Source organism: Ranitomeya imitator, chromosome 1, assembly GCF_032444005.1.
Source record: "Ranitomeya imitator isolate aRanImi1 chromosome 1, aRanImi1.pri, whole genome shotgun sequence".
In the NCBI taxonomy this organism is placed as follows: Eukaryota; Metazoa; Chordata; class Amphibia; order Anura; family Dendrobatidae; genus Ranitomeya; species Ranitomeya imitator.
This window is the reverse complement of record NC_091282.1, coordinates 1,148,818,369-1,148,841,451: the sequence shown is the minus strand read 5'-3', so window position 1 is coordinate 1,148,841,451 and position 23,083 is coordinate 1,148,818,369. Positions and strand designations below refer to the sequence as shown.

General features: G+C 51.8%; 1 protein-coding gene across 1 annotated transcript in view; it reads left to right on the top strand.

The window, feature by feature from the left end:
• The first annotated feature begins 8,260 nt into the window (after positions 1–8,260).
• Positions 8,261–23,083, top strand: part of NWD2 (NACHT and WD repeat domain containing 2) — a 378,873-nt gene continuing 364,050 nt past the window's right edge. Inside the window, exon 1 of the mRNA XM_069744623.1 lies at positions 8,261–8,493. Within this exon, the coding sequence (XP_069600724.1) occupies positions 8,343–8,493 (151 nt within the window). The 5' untranslated portion in view covers positions 8,261–8,342. The remainder of the gene's footprint in view (positions 8,494–23,083) is intronic.

The following is a 23,083-nucleotide window of genomic DNA, read 5'->3' as shown; positions in this document are numbered from 1 at the left end:
TGTCACTGCTGTGCGCACGCTGCTCTCGGTCACTGCTGTGCGCACGCTGCTCTCGGTCCCTGCTGTGCGCACGCTGCTCTCGGTCGCTGCTGTTCGCACGCTGCTCTCGGTCCCTGCTGTGGGCACGCTGCTGTCGGTCCCTGCTGTGGGCACGCTGCTGTCGGTCCATGCTGTGCGCACGCTGCTCTCGGTCACTGCTGTGCGCACGCTGCTCTCGGTCCCTGCTGTGGGCACGCTGCTGTCGGTCCCTGCTGTGCGCACGCTGCTCTCGGTCACTGCTGTTCGCACGCTGCTCTCGGTCCCTGCTGTGGGCACGCTGCTGTCGGTCCCTGCTGTGGGCACGCTGCTGTCGGTCCCTCCTGTTCGCACGCTGCTGTCGGTCCCTGCTGTGGGCACGCTGCTGTCGGTCCCTGCTGTGCGCACGCTGCTGTCGGTCCCTGCTGTGCGCACGCTGCTCTCGGTCCCTGCTGTGCGCACGCTGCTCTCGGTCCCTGCTGTGCGCACGCTGCTGTCGGTCCCTGCTGTGCGCACGCTGCTGTCGGTCCCTGCTGTGCGCACGCTGCTCTCGGTCACTGCTGTGGGCACGCTGTTCTCGGTCACTGCTGTGCGCACGCTGCTCTCGGTCCCTGCTGTGCGCACGCTGCTGTCGGTCCCTGCTGTGCGCACGCTGCTCTCGGTCACTGCTGTGGGCACGCTGCTCTCGGTCCCTGCTGTGGGCACGCTGCTGTCGGTCACTGCTGTTCGCACGCTGCTCTCGGTCCCTGCTGTGGGCACGCTGCTGTCGGTCCCTGCTGTGGGCACGCTGCTGTCGGTCCCTGCTGTGGGCACGCTGCTGTCGGTCCCTCCTGTTCGCACGCTGCTGTCGGTCCCTGCTGTGGGCACGCTGCTGTCGGTCCCTGCTGTGCGCACGCTGCTGTCGGTCCCTGCTGTGCGCACGCTGCTCTCGGTCCCTGCTGTGCGCACGCTGCTCTCGGTCCCTGCTGTGCGCACGCTGCTCTCGGTCGCTGCTGTGGGCACGCTGCTGTCGGTCCCTGCTGTGGGCACGCTGCTGTCGGTCCCTCCTGTTCGCACGCTGCTGTCGGTCCCTGCTGTGGGCACGCTGCTGTCGGTCCCTGCTGTGCGCACGCTGCTCTCGGTCCCTGCTGTGCGCACGCTGCTGTCGGTCCCTGCTGTGGGCACGCTGCTGTCGGTCCCTGCTGTGGGCACGCTGCTGTCGGTCCCTCCTGTTCGCACGCTGCTGTCGGTCCCTGCTGTGGGCACGCTGCTGTCGGTCCCTGCTGTGGGCACGCTGCTGTCGGTCCCTGCTGTGGGCACGCTGCTGTCGGTCCATGCTGTGCGCACGCTGCTCTCGGTCACTGCTGTGCGCACGCTGCTCTCGGTCCCTGCTGTGGGCACGCTGCTGTCGGTCCCTGCTGTGCGCACGCTGCTCTCGGTCACTGCTGTTCGCACGCTGCTCTCGGTCCCTGCTGTGGGCACGCTGCTGTCGGTCCCTGCTGTGGGCACGCTGCTGTCGGTCCCTCCTGTTCGCACGCTGCTGTCGGTCCCTGCTGTGGGCACGCTGCTGTCGGTCCCTGCTGTGCGCACGCTGCTGTCGGTCCCTGCTGTGCGCACGCTGCTCTCGGTCCCTGCTGTGCGCACGCTGCTCTCGGTCCCTGCTGTGCGCACGCTGCTCTCGGTCCCTGCTGTGCGCACGCTGCTGTCGGTCCCTGCTGTGCGCACGCTGCTGTCGGTCCCTGCTGTGCGCACGCTGCTCTCGGTCACTGCTGTGGGCACGCTGTTCTCGGTCACTGCTGTGCGCACGCTGCTCTCGGTCCCTGCTGTGCGCACGCTGCTGTCGGTCCCTGCTGTGCGCACGCTGCTCTCGGTCACTGCTGTGGGAACGCTGCTCTCGGTCCCTGCTGTGGGCACGCTGCTGTCGGTCACTGCTGTTCGCACGCTGCTCTCGGTCCCTGCTGTGGGCACGCTGCTGTCGGTCCCTGCTGTGGGCACGCTGCTGTCGGTCCCTGCTGTGGGCACGCTGCTGTCGGTCCCTCCTGTTCGCACGCTGCTGTCGGTCCCTGCTGTGGGCACGCTGCTGTCGGTCCCTGCTGTGCGCACGCTGCTGTCGGTCCCTGCTGTGGGCACGCTGCTGTCGGTCCTTGCTGTGCGCACGCTGCTGTCGGTCCCTGCTGTGCGCACGCTGCTCTCGGTCCCTGCTGTGCGCACGCTGCTCTCGGTCCCTGCTGTGCGCACGCTGCTCTCGGTCGCTGCTGTGGGCACGCTGCTGTCGGTCCCTGCTGTGGGGACGCTGCTGTCGGTCCCTCCTGTTCGCACGCTGCTGTCGGTCCCTGCTGTGGGCACGCTGCTGTCGGTCCCTGCTGTGCGCACGCTGCTCTCGGTCCCTGCTGTGCGCACGCTGCTGTCGGTCCCTGCTGTGGGCACGCTGCTGTCGGTCCCTGCTGTGGGCACGCTGCTGTCGGTCCCTCCTGTTCGCACGCTGCTGTCGGTCCCTGCTGTGGGCACGCTGCTGTCGGTCCCTGCTGTGCGCACGCTGCTGTCGGTCCCTGCTGTGCGCACGCTGCTCTCGGTCCCTGCTGTGCGCACGCTGCTCTCGGTCGCTGCTGTGCGCACGCTGCTGTCGGTCACTGCTGTGCGCACGCTGCTGTCGGTCCCTGCTGTGGGCACCCTGCTCTCGGTCCCTGCTGTGCGCACGCTGCTCTCGGTCACTGCTGTGCGCACGCTGCTGTCGGTCCCTGCTGTGGGCACGCTGCTGTCGGTCCCTGCTGTGCGCACGCTGCTGTCGGTCCCTGCTGTGCGCACGCTGCTGTCGGTCCCTGCTGTGGGCACGCTGCTGTCGGTCCCTGCTGTGCGCACGCTGCTCTCGGTCCCTGCTGTGGGCACGCTGCTGTCGGTCACTGCTGTTCGCATGCTGCTCTCGGTCCCTGCTGTGGGCACGCTGCTGTCGGTCCCTGCTGTGCGCACGCTGCTCTCGGTCCCTGCTGTGCGCACGCTGCTCTCGGTCCCTGCTGTGGGCACGCTGCTCTCGGTCACTGCTGTGCGCACGCTGCTGTCGGTCCCTGCTGTGGGCACGCTGCTCTCGGTCACTGCTGTGCGCACGCTGCTCTCGGTCACTGCTGTGCGCACGCTGCTCTCGGTCCCTGCTGTGCGCACGCTGCTCTCGGTCCCTGCTGTGGGCACGCTGCTCTCGGTCACTGCTGTGCGCACGCTGCTGTCGGTCCCTGCTGTGGGCACGCTGCTCTCGGTCACTGCTGTGCGCACGCTGCTCTCGGTCACTGCTGTGCGCACGCTGCTCTCGGTCACTGCTGTGCGCACGCTGCTCTCGGTCACTGCTGTGGGCACGCTGCTCTCGGTCACTGCTGTGGGCACGCTGCTCTCGGTCCCTGCTGTGCGCACGCTGCTCTCGGTCACTGCTGTGGGCACGCTGCTCTCGGTCCCTGCTGTGCGCACGCTGCTCTCGGTCACTGCTGTGCGCACGCTGCTCTCGGTCACTGCTGTGGGCACGCTGCTCTCGGTCCCTGCTGTGCGCACGCTGCTCTCGGTCCCTGCTGTGGGCACGCTGCTGTCGGTCCCTGCTGTGGGCACGCTGCTGTCGGTCCCTGCTGTGGGCACGCTGCTGTCGGTCCCTCCTGTTCGCACGCTGCTGTCGGTCCCTGCTGTGGGCACGCTGCTGTCGGTCCCTGCTGTGCGCACGCTGCTGTCGGTCCCTGCTGTGCGCACGCTGCTCTCGGTCCCTGCTGTGCGCACGCTGCTCTCGGTCCCTGCTGTGCGCACGCTGCTCTCGGTCGCTGCTGTGGGCACGCTGCTGTCGGTCCCTGCTGTGGGCACGCTGCTGTCGGTCCCTCCTGTTCGCACGCTGCTGTCGGTCCCTGCTGTGGGCACGCTGCTCTCGGTCCCTGCTGTGCGCACGCTGCTCTCGGTCCCTGCTGTGCGCACGCTGCTCTCGGTCCCTGCTGTGGGCACGCTGCTCTCGGTCACTGCTGTGCGCACGCTGCTGTCGGTCCCTGCTGTGGGCACGCTGCTCTCGGTCACTGCTGTGCGCACGCTGCTCTCGGTCACTGCTGTGCGCACGCTGCTCTCGGTCCCTGCTGTGCGCACGCTGCTCTCGGTCCCTGCTGTGGGCACGCTGCTCTCGGTCACTGCTGTGCGCACGCTGCTGTCGGTCCCTGCTGTGGGCACGCTGCTCTCGGTCACTGCTGTGCGCACGCTGCTCTCGGTCACTGCTGTGCGCACGCTGCTCTCGGTCACTGCTGTGCGCACGCTGCTCTCGGTCACTGCTGTGGGCACGCTGCTCTCGGTCACTGCTGTGGGCACGCTGCTCTCGGTCCCTGCTGTGCGCACGCTGCTCTCGGTCACTGCTGTGGGCACGCTGCTCTCGGTCCCTGCTGTGCGCACGCTGCTCTCGGTCACTGCTGTGCGCACGCTGCTCTCGGTCACTGCTGTGGGCACGCTGCTCTCGGTCCCTGCTGTGCGCACGCTGCTCTCGGTCCCTGCTGTGGGCACGCTGCTGTCGGTCCCTGCTGTGGGCACGCTGCTGTCGGTCCCTGCTGTGGGCACGCTGCTGTCGGTCCCTCCTGTTCGCACGCTGCTGTCGGTCCCTGCTGTGGGCACGCTGCTGTCGGTCCCTGCTGTGCGCACGCTGCTGTCGGTCCCTGCTGTGCGCACGCTGCTCTCGGTCCCTGCTGTGCGCACGCTGCTCTCGGTCCCTGCTGTGCGCACGCTGCTCTCGGTCGCTGCTGTGGGCACGCTGCTGTCGGTCCCTGCTGTGGGCACGCTGCTGTCGGTCCCTCCTGTTCGCACGCTGCTGTCGGTCCCTGCTGTGGGCACGCTGCTGTCGGTCCCTGCTGTGCGCACGCTGCTCTCGGTCCCTGCTGTGCGCACGCTGCTGTCGGTCCCTGCTGTGGGCACGCTGCTGTCGGTCCCTGCTGTGGGCACGCTGCTGTCGGTCCCTCCTGTTCGCACGCTGCTGTCGGTCCCTGCTGTGGGCACGCTGCTGTCGGTCCCTGCTGTGGGCACGCTGCTGTCGGTCCCTGCTGTGGGCACGCTGCTGTCGGTCCATGCTGTGCGCACGCTGCTCTCGGTCACTGCTGTGCGCACGCTGCTCTCGGTCCCTGCTGTGGGCACGCTGCTGTCGGTCCCTGCTGTGCGCACGCTGCTCTCGGTCACTGCTGTTCGCACGCTGCTCTCGGTCCCTGCTGTGGGCACGCTGCTGTCGGTCCCTGCTGTGGGCACGCTGCTGTCGGTCCCTCCTGTTCGCACGCTGCTGTCGGTCCCTGCTGTGGGCACGCTGCTGTCGGTCCCTGCTGTGCGCACGCTGCTGTCGGTCCCTGCTGTGCGCACGCTGCTCTCGGTCCCTGCTGTGCGCACGCTGCTCTCGGTCCCTGCTGTGCGCACGCTGCTCTCGGTCCCTGCTGTGCGCACGCTGCTGTCGGTCCCTGCTGTGCGCACGCTGCTGTCGGTCCCTGCTGTGCGCACGCTGCTCTCGGTCACTGCTGTGGGCACGCTGTTCTCGGTCACTGCTGTGCGCACGCTGCTCTCGGTCCCTGCTGTGCGCACGCTGCTGTCGGTCCCTGCTGTGCGCACGCTGCTCTCGGTCACTGCTGTGGGAACGCTGCTCTCGGTCCCTGCTGTGGGCACGCTGCTGTCGGTCACTGCTGTTCGCACGCTGCTCTCGGTCCCTGCTGTGGGCACGCTGCTGTCGGTCCCTGCTGTGGGCACGCTGCTGTCGGTCCCTGCTGTGGGCACGCTGCTGTCGGTCCCTCCTGTTCGCACGCTGCTGTCGGTCCCTGCTGTGGGCACGCTGCTGTCGGTCCCTGCTGTGCGCACGCTGCTGTCGGTCCCTGCTGTGGGCACGCTGCTGTCGGTCCTTGCTGTGCGCACGCTGCTGTCGGTCCCTGCTGTGCGCACGCTGCTCTCGGTCCCTGCTGTGCGCACGCTGCTCTCGGTCCCTGCTGTGCGCACGCTGCTCTCGGTCGCTGCTGTGGGCACGCTGCTGTCGGTCCCTGCTGTGGGGACGCTGCTGTCGGTCCCTCCTGTTCGCACGCTGCTGTCGGTCCCTGCTGTGGGCACGCTGCTGTCGGTCCCTGCTGTGCGCACGCTGCTCTCGGTCCCTGCTGTGCGCACGCTGCTGTCGGTCCCTGCTGTGGGCACGCTGCTGTCGGTCCCTGCTGTGGGCACGCTGCTGTCGGTCCCTCCTGTTCGCACGCTGCTGTCGGTCCCTGCTGTGGGCACGCTGCTGTCGGTCCCTGCTGTGCGCACGCTGCTGTCGGTCCCTGCTGTGCGCACGCTGCTCTCGGTCCCTGCTGTGCGCACGCTGCTCTCGGTCGCTGCTGTGCGCACGCTGCTGTCGGTCACTGCTGTGCGCACGCTGCTGTCGGTCCCTGCTGTGGGCACCCTGCTCTCGGTCCCTGCTGTGCGCACGCTGCTCTCGGTCACTGCTGTGCGCACGCTGCTGTCGGTCCCTGCTGTGGGCACGCTGCTGTCGGTCCCTGCTGTGCGCACGCTGCTGTCGGTCCCTGCTGTGCGCACGCTGCTGTCGGTCCCTGCTGTGGGCACGCTGCTGTCGGTCCCTGCTGTGCGCACGCTGCTCTCGGTCCCTGCTGTGGGCACGCTGCTGTCGGTCACTGCTGTTCGCATGCTGCTCTCGGTCCCTGCTGTGGGCACGCTGCTGTCGGTCCCTGCTGTGCGCACGCTGCTCTCGGTCCCTGCTGTGCGCACGCTGCTCTCGGTCCCTGCTGTGGGCACGCTGCTCTCGGTCACTGCTGTGCGCACGCTGCTGTCGGTCACTGCTGTGGGCACGCTGCTCTCGGTCACTGCTGTGCGCACGCTGCTCTCGGTCACTGCTGTGCGCACGCTGCTCTCGGTCCCTGCTGTGCGCACGCTGCTCTCGGTCCCTGCTGTGGGCACGCTGCTCTCGGTCACTGCTGTGCGCACGCTGCTGTCGGTCCCTGCTGTGGGCACGCTGCTCTCGGTCACTGCTGTGCGCACGCTGCTCTCGGTCACTGCTGTGCGCACGCTGCTCTCGGTCACTGCTGTGCGCACGCTGCTCTCGGTCACTGCTGTGGGCACGCTGCTCTCGGTCACTGCTGTGGGCACGCTGCTCTCGGTCCCTGCTGTGCGCACGCTGCTCTCGGTCACTGCTGTGGGCACGCTGCTCTCGGTCCCTGCTGTGCGCACGCTGCTCTCGGTCACTGCTGTGCGCACGCTGCTCTCGGTCACTGCTGTGGGCACGCTGCTCTCGGTCACTGCTGTGCGCACGCTGCTCTCGGTCCCTCCTGTGCGCACGCTGCTCTCGGTCACTGCTGTGGGCACGCTGCTGTCGGTCCCTGCTGTGCGCACGCTGCTCTCGGTCACTGCTGTGCGCACGCTGCTCTCGGTCCCTCCTGTGCGCACGCTGCTCTCGGTCACTGCTGTGGGCATGCTGCTCTCGGTCACTGCTGTGCGCACGCTGCTGTCGGTCCCTGCTGTGCGCACGCTGCTCTCGGTCCCTGCTGTGCGCACGCTGCTCTCGGTCCCTGCTGTGCGCACGCTGCTCTCGGTCCCTGCTGTGCGCACGCTGCTCTCGGTCCCTGCTGTGCGCACGCTGCTCTCGGTCCCTGCTGTGCGCACGCTGCTCTCGGTCACTGCTGTTCGCACGCTGCTCTCGGTCCCTGCTGTGCGCACGCTGCTCTCGGTCCCTGCTGTGCGCACGCTGCTCTCGGTCACTGCTGTGCGCACGCTGCTCTCGGTCCCTGCTGTGCGCACGCTGCTCTCGGTCACTGCTGTGCGCACGCTGCTCTCGGTCCCTGCTGTGCGCACGCTGCTCTCGGTCACTGCTGTGCGCACGCTGCTGTCGGTCCCTGCTGTGCGCACGCTGCTGTCGGTCCCTGCTGTGCGCACGCTGCTGTCGGTCCCTGCTGTGCGCACGCTGCTGTCTGCGGTTCCTGCACGGAGCGGTGCCCAGTTTGAACCATCCCGCCGCGGATGCCAGTGGTCTCTGGAGCGATGGCGCCCCTCCTCTGCTAGTAGCTGGGCAGGGAGAGGAGGGAGATCAGGGAGTGAAGATTCTCCCAGTCACATGTTCCCAGTAGCTGTAGCAATAGCTGCCGATCCTGACTGCAGGAGAACAAGCTCCCGTCCGCCGCCGGCACTGCGAGTCCATGGGGCGCTCCTCACTGCTGCCTGTGGGGCCGGGCATCCCGGAGACTGCCCGCCTCTGCCGCTGAGCTGTGTTTCTGCCATAGTTGGCATGGCCCTTCTCTGCATGCAGTGGTTAACCATTTAGATGTGGGTGCCAGCGGGTACGAAGTTGCCCAGCAGTGACTCACCGACTTCACTTCTTGTCCCTGGCATGTGAAGCAGGAGACATGTGGCCGTCTGGAGCTACCAGCAGGGCACCGTGCCCCCGGGACTCCGCTATCAGGAGAGCAGCTTTCTCTGGGAACCTCTGTACAATGCCCCCACACCTTGTGCCAACGGGGAAAAGCGTCCGGGTCTTCATCAGTGCCAACCCTGAAGGTAAGTGGTACTTTGTTATAACTGTCTCTATGCATGGTGTGTGTGTGTGACTGTGTGTGGTACTGATGTGTGTGTGTGACTGATGTGTGTGTGTGTGGTACTGATGTGTGTGTGTGTGTGTGTGTGTGTGGTACTGATGTGTGTGTGTGGTACTGATGTGTGTGTGTGTTACTGATGTGTGTGTGTTACTGATGTGTGTGTGGTACTCATGTGTGTGTGTGGTACTGATGTGTGTGTGTGGTACTCATGTGTGTGTGGTACTCGTGTGTGTGGTACTGATGTGTGTGTGTGATACTGATGTGTGTGTGTGATACTGATGTGTGTGTGTGGTACTGATGTGTGTGTGTGGTACTCATGTGTGTGTGGTACTCGTGTGTGTGGTACTGATGTGTGTGTGTGATACTGATGTGTGTGTGTGGTACTGATGTGTGTGTGTGGTACTGATGTGTGTGTGTGTTACTGATGTGTGTGTGTTACTGATGTGTGTGTGGTACTGATGTGTGTGTGTGGTACTGATGTGTGTGTGTTACTGATGTGTGTGTGGTACTCATGTGTGTGTGGTACTGATGTGTGTGTGTGTGTGTGATACTGATGTGTGTGTGGTACTGATGTGTGTGTGGTACTGATGTGTGTGTGTGTGTGTTACTGATGTGTGTGTTACTGATGTGTGTGTGTGTGTGTGTGTGTGTGGTACTGATGTGTGTGTGTGTGGTACTGATGTGTGTGTGTGTGTGGTACTGATGTGTGTGTGTGGTACTGATGTGTGTGTGTGGTACTCATGTGTGTGTGTGGTACTGATGTGTGTGTGTGTGTGTGTGGTACTGATGTGTGTGTGTGTTACTGATGTGTGTGTGTGGTACTCATGTGTGTGTGCTACTGATGTGTGTGTGTGGTACTGATGTGTGTGTGTGTTACTGATGTGTGTGTGTGTTACTGATGTGTGTGTGTGGTACTCATGTGTGTGTGCTACTGATGTGTGTGTGTGTGCTACTGATGTGTGTGTGTGTTACTGATGTGTGTGTGGTACTGATGTGTATGTGTGGTACTAATGTGTGTGTGTGTTACTGATGTGTGTGTGGTACTCGTGTGTGTGTTACTGATGTGTGTGTGGTACTGATGTGTATGTGTGGTACTAATGTGGTATGCATTACTGATGTGTGTGTGTGTTTCTGATGTGTGTGTGGTACTGATGTGTGTGTGTGGTACTGATGTGTGTGTGTGTTACTGATGTGTGTGTGGTACTCGTGTGTGTGTTACTGATGTGTGTGTGGTACTCATGTGTGTGTGGTACTGATGTGTGTGTGTTACTAATGTGGTATGTATTACTGATGTGTGTTACTGATGTGGTATGTATTACTGATGTGTGTTACTGATGTGGTATGTATTGCTGATGTGGCGTGTGTGGTACTGATATGGTGTGTGTGTGTGTGTGTGTTACTGGTGTGTGTGTGTTACTGGTGTGTGTGTGTTACTGGTGTGTGTGTGGTACTGGTGTGTGTGTGTTACTGGTGTGTGTGTGGTACTGATGTGGTATGTATTACTGATGTGTGTCTGATGTGGTATGTATTGCTGATGTGTGTGTTTCTGGTGTGTGTGTGGTACTGATGTGTGTGTGGTACTAATGTGGTATGCATTACTGATGTGTGTGTTTCTGATGTGTGTGTGGTACTGATGTGTGTGTGGTACTGATGTGCGTGTTACTAATGTGGTATGTATTACTGATGTGTGTTACTGATGTGGTATGTATTGCTGATGTGGCGTGTGTGGTACTGATGTGTGTGTTACTAATGTGGTATGTATTACTGATGTGTGTTACTGATGTGGTATGTATTACTGATGTGTGTTACTGATGTGGTATGTATTGCTGATGTGGCGTGTGTGGTACTGATGCGGGGTGTGTGTTTGTGCTACTGATGCGAAGTGTGTAACTTACAAGTAGGACTTTAGCTGTTGCAGAACCTTTTTAATATTACAAGTAACAATCCTAGTTGTAGGTTTAAGTGTCCGTGAGCTTATTATGTACATAGTACACGGTGATGTCTGCTGCTTCCATCATTGTGCTGGTGACTTATGAGTTGTGGATCGTGTGTTATTATGTGTTATGCTTGTAATGTGATGATTACTTGTACTCCTGTTCCTGTTCGGTATCTCTCAGGGTGGGTTGCTCTCATTCCTAGTATGTATGATGGTCTTTATAGCAGTATATTATTATTATTATTTTTATAGCACCATTGATTCCATGGTGGTTTACATGATATACAGTATATGAGAGGGCATGCATCGCCTGCTCTGCTCTCTTATGTAACACAGATGAAGATTTACATGTCTGTTTAACCGTTCATTAACAGGACTGTTCCTTCTAGTTGGGGAATACAGTGTGAGCATGTCCTCATCAGTAAGTGTATTTATAGTAAGCCCACACGCCTCATTGAGCCTGAGATGAATGCCAGGGTTACAGAAGATCCATCACACATTAGTCTGATGTCTACACTTCCCGGGAACGTTTTTATGATTTCTTTACAATGTGCTCAGATGTCACACACTGGGGAAGTGAGAGCCCTGCATAACAAATGATTGGCATGTGTTCACAGCACCCTTCATAGAGACACTAAAAAGTAGGTGCCCCAGATTTGCCAGAAAAAGATGATACGGATATAGCAGCATGCAGAACACAAAGCACAACAGTGGCTGTATCTGAGTCAGAGGATCAGACCAGGGGACCAGACCAGGGGACCAAACCGGAGGACCAGACCAGGGAACCATACCAGGCGACAAGATCAGGGGACCAGACCAGGAGACCAGACCTGGGAACTAGACTAGGAGACCAGACCAGGGGACCAGACCAAGAGACCTGACTAGGGGACCAGACCAGGGGACAAGACCAGGAGACCAGACCGGAAGACCAGACCAGGGGACCAGACCAGGCGACCAGGGGACCAGACCAGGAGACCAGACCTGGGAACTAGACTAGGAGACCAGACCAGGGGACCAGACCAAGAGACCTGACTAGGGGACCAGACCAGGGGACAAGACCAGGAGACCAGACCGGAAGACCAGACCAGGGGACCAAACCAGGGAACCAGACCAGGGGTCAAGAACAAGAGACCAGACCAGGGGACCAGACCAGTGGTCAAGGCCAAGAGACCTAACCAGGGGACCAGATCAGGAGACCAGACCGGAAGACCAGACCAGGGGACCAGACCAGGCGACCAGATCAGGGGACCAGACCAGGAGACCAGACCTGGGAACTAGACTAGGAGACCAGACCAAGAGACCTGACTAGGGGACCAGACCAGGGGACAAGACCAGGAGACCAGACCGGAAGACCAGACCAGGGGACCAGACCAGGGGACCAGACCAGGAGACCAGACCTGGGAACTAGACTAGGAGACCAGACCAGGGGACCAGACCAAGAGACCTGACTAGGGGACCAGACCAGGGGACAAGACCAGGAGACCAGACCGGAAGACCAGACCAGGGGACCAAGCCAGGGAACCAGACCAGGGGTCAAGAACAAGAGACCAGACCAGGGGACCAGACCAGTGGTCAAGATCAGGAGACCAGACCAGGGGACCAGAACAGGAGACCAGACCGGTGGACCAGACCAGGAGACCAGACCAGGGGAACAGACCAGGAGAGGTGACAGCTGTCCATGAGGAATGTAGGACAAGTATATGGACATACAGCGCATACAGGACGTGCATGTACAGCAGAACCGATCAGGGCAGCAGATGCAGCAGTGCTGAGTTTGATGCTGTTAGAAAACTTCAGCCTTGAAGAGGAAGTGAAGAAACACACACATATATATGTAAATGTATGCATATATATACACATATATAAGTACATATACATATACGTGTACATATACACATACATTCACACAGATATGTGTATATATATATATATATATATATACAGTCATGGCTAAAAGTATTGACACCCCTGCAATTCTGTCAGATAATACTCAGTTTCTTCCTGAAAATGAATGCAATCACAAATTATTTGGTATTATTATCTTTATTTAATTTGTCTTTAACCCCTTAGTGACCGAGCCAAATTTTTGAAATCTGACCAGTGTCACTTTATGTGGTAATAACTCTGCAACGCTTCAACAAATCCCAGTGATTTTGAGATTGTTTTTTCGTGACACATTATACTTTATGATAATGGTAAATTTTGTTCAACATTTTTTGTGTTTATTTATAAAAAATATCAAAAATTTTAGAAAAATGTTAAAAAATTAGCAATTTTCTAAATTTGAATGATTATCCTGTTAATCCAGATAGTCATACAACAGCAAACCATTAATAAATAACATTTCCCACATGTCGGCTTTACATCAGCACCATTTGTAAAATGTTATTTTATTTTGTTAGCATTTTAGGAGGTTTAAAAATGTAGCAACAATTTTTCATTTTTTCAAAGAAATTTACAAAATTTATTTTTTTAGGGACTTATCCATGTTTGAAGTGACTTTAGGGGTCCCATATATTGGGAAACCCACAAACGTGATACCATTTTAAAAACAGCACCCCTAAACATATTGAAAACTGCGGTCAGGTAGTTTATTAACCCTTCAGGTGCTTTACAGGAATTAATGCAAAGTGGTATGACAGAAATGAAAATGTGTATTTTTACCACCTAAATGTTGCTAACTTCTAAACAGATTACTACTGCCGTCAGACTGTAAGGCCGCTATTTGGTCATGAATTGCCATGGCAAACATCAGGACAACAAAATCATGATCTGAGGGCACCAATTGTGACAAAGAAGAAGCCCCCACACACTGTTAACCATTTATAATGATGTAGTCACTATTGACAGCAGCATCTAAGGGGTTAAACAGATTTAGATGGTGCAAATACTGATCGTGGCTGGTACAGCAAGTTGTCAGCTATAGTGTACAACTGACAGATGCTGGATTGTCATCTGTATGGGGAGGCTATTCTCTTATATCTCAGGTCAGTTAAAAGACGTATTGGCGGTCATTAAGGGGTTAAATGAAAAAACACAAAAGAGAATGAAGCAAAAAGCAGCAAAACATTGATCATTTCACACAAAACTCCAGAAATGGGCCAGACAAAAGTATTGGCACCCTCAGCCGAATACTTGGTTGCACAACCTTTATCCAAAATAACTGCGACCAACCACTTCCGGTAACCATCAATGAGTTTCTTACAATGCTCTGCTGGAATTTTAGACCATTCTTCTTTGGCAAACTGCTCCAGGTCCCTGATATTTGAAGACTGCCTTCTCCAAACTGCCATTTTTAGATCTCTCCACAGGTGTTCTATGGGATTCAGGTCTGGACTCATTGCTGGCCACCTTAGAAGTCTCCAGTGCTTTCTCGCAAACCATTTTCCAGTGCTTTTTGAAGTGTGTTTTGGGTCATTGTCCTGCTGGAAGACCCATGACCTCTGAGGGAGACCCAGCTTTCTCACACTGGGCCCTATATTATGCTGCAAAATTTGTTGGTAGTCTTCAGACTTCATAATGCCATGCACACGGTCAAGCAGTGCAGTGCCAGAGGCAGCAAAGCAACCCCAAAACATCAGGGAACCTCCGCCATGTTTGACTGTAGGGACCGTGTTCTTTTCTGTGAATGCCTCTGATGGAGCGGCGCGCAGCGCTGGAACGGGACAGGTGAATATGGCATACTCACCCTCCTGGCACGTCCCTGCTTCTCCGTTGGAGATCGCGGTGTGCGTTCAGTGCTTACGCATACCGCGATCTCCTGGGCTGCGTCATTCTGTGGGGTCCAGACTGCGCCGGCGCTTGCGCAGTCTATAAAGGCTTCGGACAGAGTGACGCTCCCAGCGTTATATTATAGATATACGTGTACACACACATACTGTATATATGTAGATGTATGCAATGTACGGTATATAACTGTGCGTATGCTTATATGTGTGTGTACACGTGTATATATATATAAATGTATACACTGTGTGCAGAATTATTAGGCAAGTTGTATTTTAGAGGATTATTTTTATTATTGATCAACAACTATGTTCTCAATCAACCCAAAAGACTCGTAAATATCAAAGCTTAATATTTTTGGAAGTTGGAGTGTTTTTTTTTTAATTTGGCTATCTTAGGAGGAAATCTGTTTGTGCAGGTAACTATTACTGTGCAGAATTATTAGGCAACTTAAGAAAAACCAAATATATTCCCATCTCACTTGTTTATTTTCACCAGGTAAACCAATATACTGCACAAAACAGCCACGACCAATCAGCGACGGGCACAGTCCGGGAAGAAAATGGCCGCTCCTTACTCCCCGCAGTCAGTGCCCGGCGCCCGCATACTCCGCTCCGGTCACCGCTCACACAGGGTTAATGCCGGCGGTAACTGACTGCATTATGCCGCGGGTAACGCAATCGGTTACCGCCGCTATTAACCCTGTGTGTCCCCAACTTTTTACTATTGATGCTGCCTATGCGGCATCAATAGTAAAAAATGTAATGTTAAAAATAATAAAAAAACAAAAAATCTGCTTTACTCACCCTAAGTTGTCCGCTGAGCCACTCACGCCTGCCGCCATCTTCCGTTCCCAGCGATGCATTGCTAAATTACCCAGAAGACTTAGCGGTCTCGCGAGACCGCTAAGTCATCTGGGTAATTTTGCAATGCATCCTGCGAACGGAAGATGGCGGCAGCCACGCGCCTATCGCCGGAGCTTCGTTGGATCCTAGGGGGTGAGTATATAACTATTTTTTATTTTAATTATTTTTTTTAACAGGGATATGGTGCCTACACTGCTGTATACTACGTGGGCTGTGTTAGATACCGCGTGGCTGCTATATACTACATGGGCAGTGTTATATACTATGTGGGCTGTGTGATATACTCCGTGGGCTGTGCTATATATTACGTGGCCACTGTTATATACTACGTGACTGGACAATATACTACGTGACTGGGCAATATACTACGTGGCTCTGTGCTGTATACTACGTGGCTGGGCAATATACTTCGTGACTGGGCAATATACTACGTAGCTGGGCAATATACTACGTGGCTGGGCAATATACTACGTAGCTGGGCAATATACTACGTGACTGGGCAATATACTACGTAGCTGGGCAATATACTACGTGACTGGGCAATATACTACGTAGCTGGGCAATATACTACGTAGCTGGGCAATATACTACGTGGCTCTGTGCTGTATACTACGTGGCTGGGCAATATACTACGTGACTGGGCAATATACTACGTAGCTGGGCAATATACTACGTGGCTGGGCAATATACTACGTAGCTGGGCAATATACTACGTGACTGGGCAATATACTACGTAGCTGGGCAATATACTACGTGACTGGGCAATATACTACGTAGCTGGGCAATATACTACGTAGCTGGGCAATATACTATGTGGCTGGGCAATATACTATGTGGCTGGGCAATATACTACATGACTGGGCAATATACTACGTGGCCCTGTGCTGTATGCTACGTCGCTGGGCAATATACTACGTGGCTGGGCAATATACTACATGACTGGGCAATATACTACGTGACTGGGCAATATACTACGTGGCCGGGCAATATACTATGTGGTTGGGCAATATACTACGTGGCTGGGCAATATACTACGTAGCTGGGCAATATGCTATGTGGCTTGGCAATATGCTATTTGGCTGGGCAATATACTATGTGGCTGTGCAATATACTCTGTGGACATGCATATTCTAGAATACCCGATTAGAATCGGGCCACCATCTAGTATATATATATATATATCTAATATATAAAGCTGAATGTGTGTGTATGTATGTCCGGGATTGGCATCTGCACCGTCGCAGCTACAGCCACAAAATTTTGCACAGTCACACGTCTGGACCCTGAGAGCGTCATAGGCTATGTTGTGAGGCGAAATTTTAACCCCGCGCTTTCCAATTCCCCAAACAATTTTGCCCCTATCTACATAATGGGGAAAAAAGTGAAAGGAAAAGTGTTGGAGGCAAATTGACAGCTGCCAGATGTGAACAAGGGGGACTTAAAGAGTGAGAGCGATGGCGCCAAAGAGTATATACCGTACAGTTGCTAAGGTGGGGCCTCGACATGGGATACTCACCACACACGGGGATATGAACACACACACAAAAGGCACCACACACTACCATGTGCTTGAACACATATACCACCCTCAGCACACATTTCACCACACATACACCAACCTCGCCACATAAAAGTCGAAACACAAGTCGCCGCTCAAAACTCACCACGTCCTAAACTCGCCACATGCAAAACTAGGCTCACGCAAAACTCGCCACACATGCAAAACTCACCTCATGGAAAACTCGCCACACGCAAAACTTGCACACGCAGAAAAATTGCCACATGCACAAAAGTTGCAACATATGCAAAAGTTGCCTCACACAAAACTTGCACATACTCAAAACGCACCACACAAAACTTGCCACGCGCAAAACTCGCCATGCGCAAAACTTGCTGCACACAACTTGCTACACTAACCTGTCACATGCAACTCGACACAAAAAGTTGCTACATGCATGTCGCCACACAAAACTCATCTCACAAAAGTCGCTACATGCATGTAGCCACATGCAACTCAACACACACAACTTGACAAACGAAACTCGCCCTAAAACACACACAAGTCTGGTATTAGCCTTCAAAAATAAAAATCTGATTAATAAGCAGACAAACTACAAGAGCAACAAATGTACCATACAGGAAATACGGCAGCTGTCAGTCACATGACCTGTCTATTATGTGTATATGTGAGCTAATATATACTGCCAGGGGGAGGGCTTCCTGTTGGCTGGGGATTTATCAGGCTGCCAATTTAGCTTAAGGTACCTTCACACATAACGATATTGTTAACGATATCGTTGCTATTTGTGACGTAGCAACGATATCGTTAATGAAATCGTTATGTGTGACAGCGACCAACGATCAGGCCCCTGCTGGGAGATCGTTGGTCGCTGAATAAAGTCCAGAACTTTATTTTGTCGCTGGATCTCCCGTGGACATCGCTGGATCGGCGTGTGTGACACCGATCCAGCGATGTCTTCACTGGTAACCAGGGTAAACATCGGGTAACTAAGCGCAGGGCCGCGCTTAGTAACCCGATGTTTACCCTGGTTACCATGCTAAAAGTAAAAAAAAACAAACACTAGATACTTACCTACCGCTGTCTGTCCTCCAGCGCTGTGCTCTGCACTCCTCCTGTACTGGCTGTGAGCCGGAAAGCAGAGCGGTGACGTCACCGCTCTGCTTTCCGGCTCCCAGACAGTACAGGAGGAGAGCAGAGAAGCAGAGCGCAGCGCTGGAGGACAGACGGCTGTAGGTAAGTATCTAGTGTTTGTTTTTTTTTACTTTTAGCATGGTAACCAGGGTAAACATCGGGTTACTAAGCGCGGCCCTGCGCTTAGTTACCCGATGTTTACCCTGGTTACCGGCATCGTTGGTCGCTGGAGAGCGGTCTGTGTGACAGCTCTCCAGCGACCAAACAGCGACGCTGCAGCGATCCGGATCGTTGTCGGTATCGCTGCAGCGTCGCTAAATGTGAAGGGGCCTTTACAAATACTGAGGTAAAAATACTGACCAAATAATGTGTGAATGCGGTCTAATACAGGAGGAGATGACACACAGATATATACTATATACAGGAGGAGATTACACACAGGTATATACTGTACTATATACAGGAGGAGATGACACACAGGTATATACTATATACAGGAGGAGATGGCACACAGGTAGGCACACAGGTATATACTATATACGGGAGCAGATGACACACGTATGTACTATATACGGGAGCGGATGACACACGTATATACTATATATGGGAGCAGATGACACAAATATATACTATATACAGGAGGAGATGACTGACAGGTATATACTATATACAGGAGGAGATGACACACGTATATACTATATACAGGAGGAGATGACATACAGGTATATACTATATACAGGAGGAGATGACACACATATATACTATATACAGGGGAGATGACACAGGTATATACTATATACAGGGGGATCTGACATACAGGTATATACTATATACAGGAAATGACACACAGGTATATACTGTATACAGGAGATGACAACCTGGTATATACTATATACAAGGGAGATGACATACAGGTACATACTATATACAGGGGCGATGACACACAGGTATATACTATATACAGTGGAGATGATACACAGGTATATACTATATACAGGAGGAGATGACATACAGATATATACTATGTACTGGAGGAGATGATACACAGATATATACTATATACAGGAGCAGATGATACACAGGTATATACTACACAGGAGGAGATGACTTACAGGTACATACTATATACAGGAGGAGATGACACACGTATATACTATATACAGGAGGAGATAACATACAGGTATATACTATATAAAAGAGGAGATGACATAGGTATATAGAGGAGATGACATACAGCAGGTATATACTATATACAGGGGAGATGACATATAGGTATATACTATATACAGGAGATGACATACATGTATATACAGTGGGGCAAAAAAGTATTTAGTCAGTCAGCAATAGTGCAAGTTCCATCACTTAAAAAGATGAGAGGCATCTGTAATTTACATCATAGGTAGACCTCAACTATGGGAGACAAACTGAGAAAAAAAAATCCAGAAAATCACATTGTCTGTTTTTTTTAACATTTTATTTGCATATTATGGTGGAAAATAAGTATTTGGTCAGAAACAAAATTTCATCTCAATACTTTGTAATATATCCTTTGTTGGCAATGACAGAGGTCAAACGTTTTCTGTAAGTCTTCACAAGGTTGCCACACACTGTTGTTGGTATGTTGGCCCATTCCTCCATGCAGATCTCCTCTAGAGCAGTGATGTTTTTGGCTTTTCGCTTGGCAACACGGACTTTCAACTCCCTCCAAAGGTTTTCTATAGGGTTGAGATCTGGAGACTGGCTGGGCCACTCCAGGACCTTGAAATGCTTCTTACGAAGCCACTCCTTCGTTGCCCTGGCGGTGTGCTTTGGATCATTGTCATGTTGAAAGACCCAGCCACGTTTCATCTTCAATGCCCTTGCTGATGGAAGGAGGTTTGCACTCAAAATCTCACGATACATGGCCCCATTCATTCTTTCATGTACCCGGATCAGTCGTCCTGGCCCCTTTGCAGAGAAACAGCCCCAAAGCATGATGTTTCCACCACCATGCTTTACAGTAGGTATGGTGTTTGATGGATGCAACTCAGTATTCTTTTTCCTCCAAACACGACAAGTTGTGTTTCTACCAAACAGTTCCAGTTTGGTTTCATCAGACCATAGGACATTCTCCCAAAACTCCTCTGGATCATCCAAATGCTCTCTAGTAAACTTCAGACAGGCCCGGACATGTACTGGCTTAAGCAGTGGGACACGTCTGGCACTGCAGGATCTGAGTCCATGGTGGCGTAGTGTGTTACTTATGGTAGGCCTTGTTACATTGGTCCCAGCTCTCTGCAGTTCATTCACTAGGTCCCCCCGCGTGGTTCTGGGATTTTTGCTCACCATTCTTGTGATCATTCTGACCCCACGGGGTGGGATTTTGCGTGGAGCGCCAGATCGAGGGAGATTATCAGTGGTCTTGTATGTCTTCCATTTTCTAATTATTGCTCCCACTGTTGGTTTCTTCACTCCAAGCTGGTTGGCTATTGCAGATTCAGTCTTCCCAGCCTGGTGCAGGGCTACAATTTTGTTTCTGGTGTCCTTTGACAGCTCTTTGGTCTTCACCATAGTGGAGTTTGGAGTCAGACTGTTTGAGGGTGTGCACAGGTGTCTTTTTATACTGATAATAAGTTTAAACAGGTGCCATTACTACAGGCAATGAGTGGAGGAAAGAGGAGACTCTTAAAGAAGAAGATACAGGTCTGTGAGAGCCAGAAATCTTGATTGTTTGTTTCTGACCAAATACTTATTTTCCACCATAATATGCAAATAAATTGTTAAAAAAACAGACAATGTGATTTTCTGGATTTTTTTTTCTCAGTTTGTCTCCCATAGTTGAGGTCTACCTATGATGTAAATTACAGACGCCTCTCATCTTTTTAAGTGGTGGAACTTGCACTATTGCTGACTGACTAAATACTTTTTTGCCCCACTGTACTATATATAGTAGGAGATGACATACAGGTATATACTATAGGAAGATGACACACGGGTATATACAATATACAGGAGAAGATGACATACAGCAGGTATATACTATTTACAGGGGAGATGACATACAGGTATATACAATATACAAGAGAAGACATACAGGTGTATACTATATAAAGGGAGATGACAAACATGTATATACTGAGGTGAAAATGAGAGGTGTGAGGTGAAAATTAAAAGGTGTGAGTGCAAAATGAGAGGAGTGAGGGAAAATAGTGGAGTGATAGGAAAATGACAGATGTGAGGTCGAAATGACAAGTGTTAGGGGGGTATGAGAGGAGTGACGGGGAACATAAGAGGAGTGAGGGGGAAAATGAGAGGTGTAAGGGAGAAAATGAGAGGCATGATGGGAAAATAAGAGACGTGAGGTGCTATAACTAACCACAGATATTTACTATGCCCAGGCAACGCCGGGCTCTTCAGCTAGTGTATATATATATATATATATATATATATATATACAAATCTGTGTGAATGTATGTATATATATATGTATACGCACACAGCTATATACATTGTTGCATATACAGTGTACACACACATATGCATACGCACAGTTATGTACATTGTTATACATATACAGTATACACACTCACATATGTATATGCACACAGTTATATACATTTTTATATATATATATATACAGTATACACACACATATGTATACGCACACTGTTATATACATTGTTATATATATATACAGTACGCACACATATGCATACGCACAGTTATATACATTGTTATATATATATATACAGTGTACACACACATAAGCATACGCACACAGTTATATACATTGTTATATATATACAGTGTACACACACATATGCATACGCACACAGTTATATACATTGTTATATATATACAGTGGACACACATGCATACACACACAGTTATATACATTGTTATATATATATACAGTATGCACACATATGCATACGCACAGTTATATACAGTTATATATATATATATACAGTGTACACACACATAAGCATACGCACACAGTTATATACATTGTTATATATATACAGTGGACACACACATATGCATACGCACACAGTTATATACATTGTTATATATATATACAGTGTACACACACATAAGCATACGCACACAGTTATATACATTGTTATATATATATACAGTGTACACACACATAAGCATACGCACACAGTTATATACATTGTTATATATATACAGTGGACACACACATTATTATTATTATTATTATTATTATTTATTATTATAGCGCCATTTATTCCATGGCGCTTTACATGTGAGGAGGGGTATACATAATAAAACAAGTACAATAATCTTGAAAAATACAAGTCACAACTGGTACAGGAGGAGAGAGGACCCTGCCCGCGAGGGCTCACAATCTACAAATATCTACAAAATCTACAAAAATCTACACATATGCATACGCACACAGTTATATACATTGTTATATATATATACAGTATGCACACATATGCATACGCACAGTTATATACATTGTTATATATATATATACAGTGTACACACACATAAGCATACGCACACAGTTATATACATTGTTATATATATATACAGTATGCACACATATGCATACGCACAGTTATATACATTGTTATATATATATATACAGTGTACACACACATATGCATACGCACACAGTTATATACATTGTTATATATATACAGTGTACACACACATATGCATACGCACACAGTTATATACATTGTTATATATATACAGTGGACACACACATATGCATACGCACACAGTTATATACATTGTTATATATATATACAGTACGCACACATATGCATACGCACAGTTATATACATTGTTATATATATATATATATATACAGTGTACACACACATAAGCATACGCACACAGTTATATACATTGTTATATATATATACAGTGTACACACACATAAGCATACGCACACAGTTATATACATTGTTATATATATACAGTGGACACACACATGCATACGCACACAGTTATATACATTGTTATATATATATACAGTATGCACACATATGCATACGCACAGTTATATACATTGTTATATATATATATATATATATATATATATATATACAGTGTACACACACATAAGCATACGCACACAGTTATATACATTGTTATATATATACAGTGTACACACACATAAGCATACGCACACAGTTATATACATTGTTATATATATACAGTGGACACACACATAAGCATACGCACACAGTTATATACATTGTTATATATATACAGTGTACACACACATATGCATACGCACACAGTTATATACATTGTTATATATATACAGTGGACACACACATATGCATACGCACACAGTTATATACATTGTTATATATATACAGTGGACACACACATATGCATACGCACA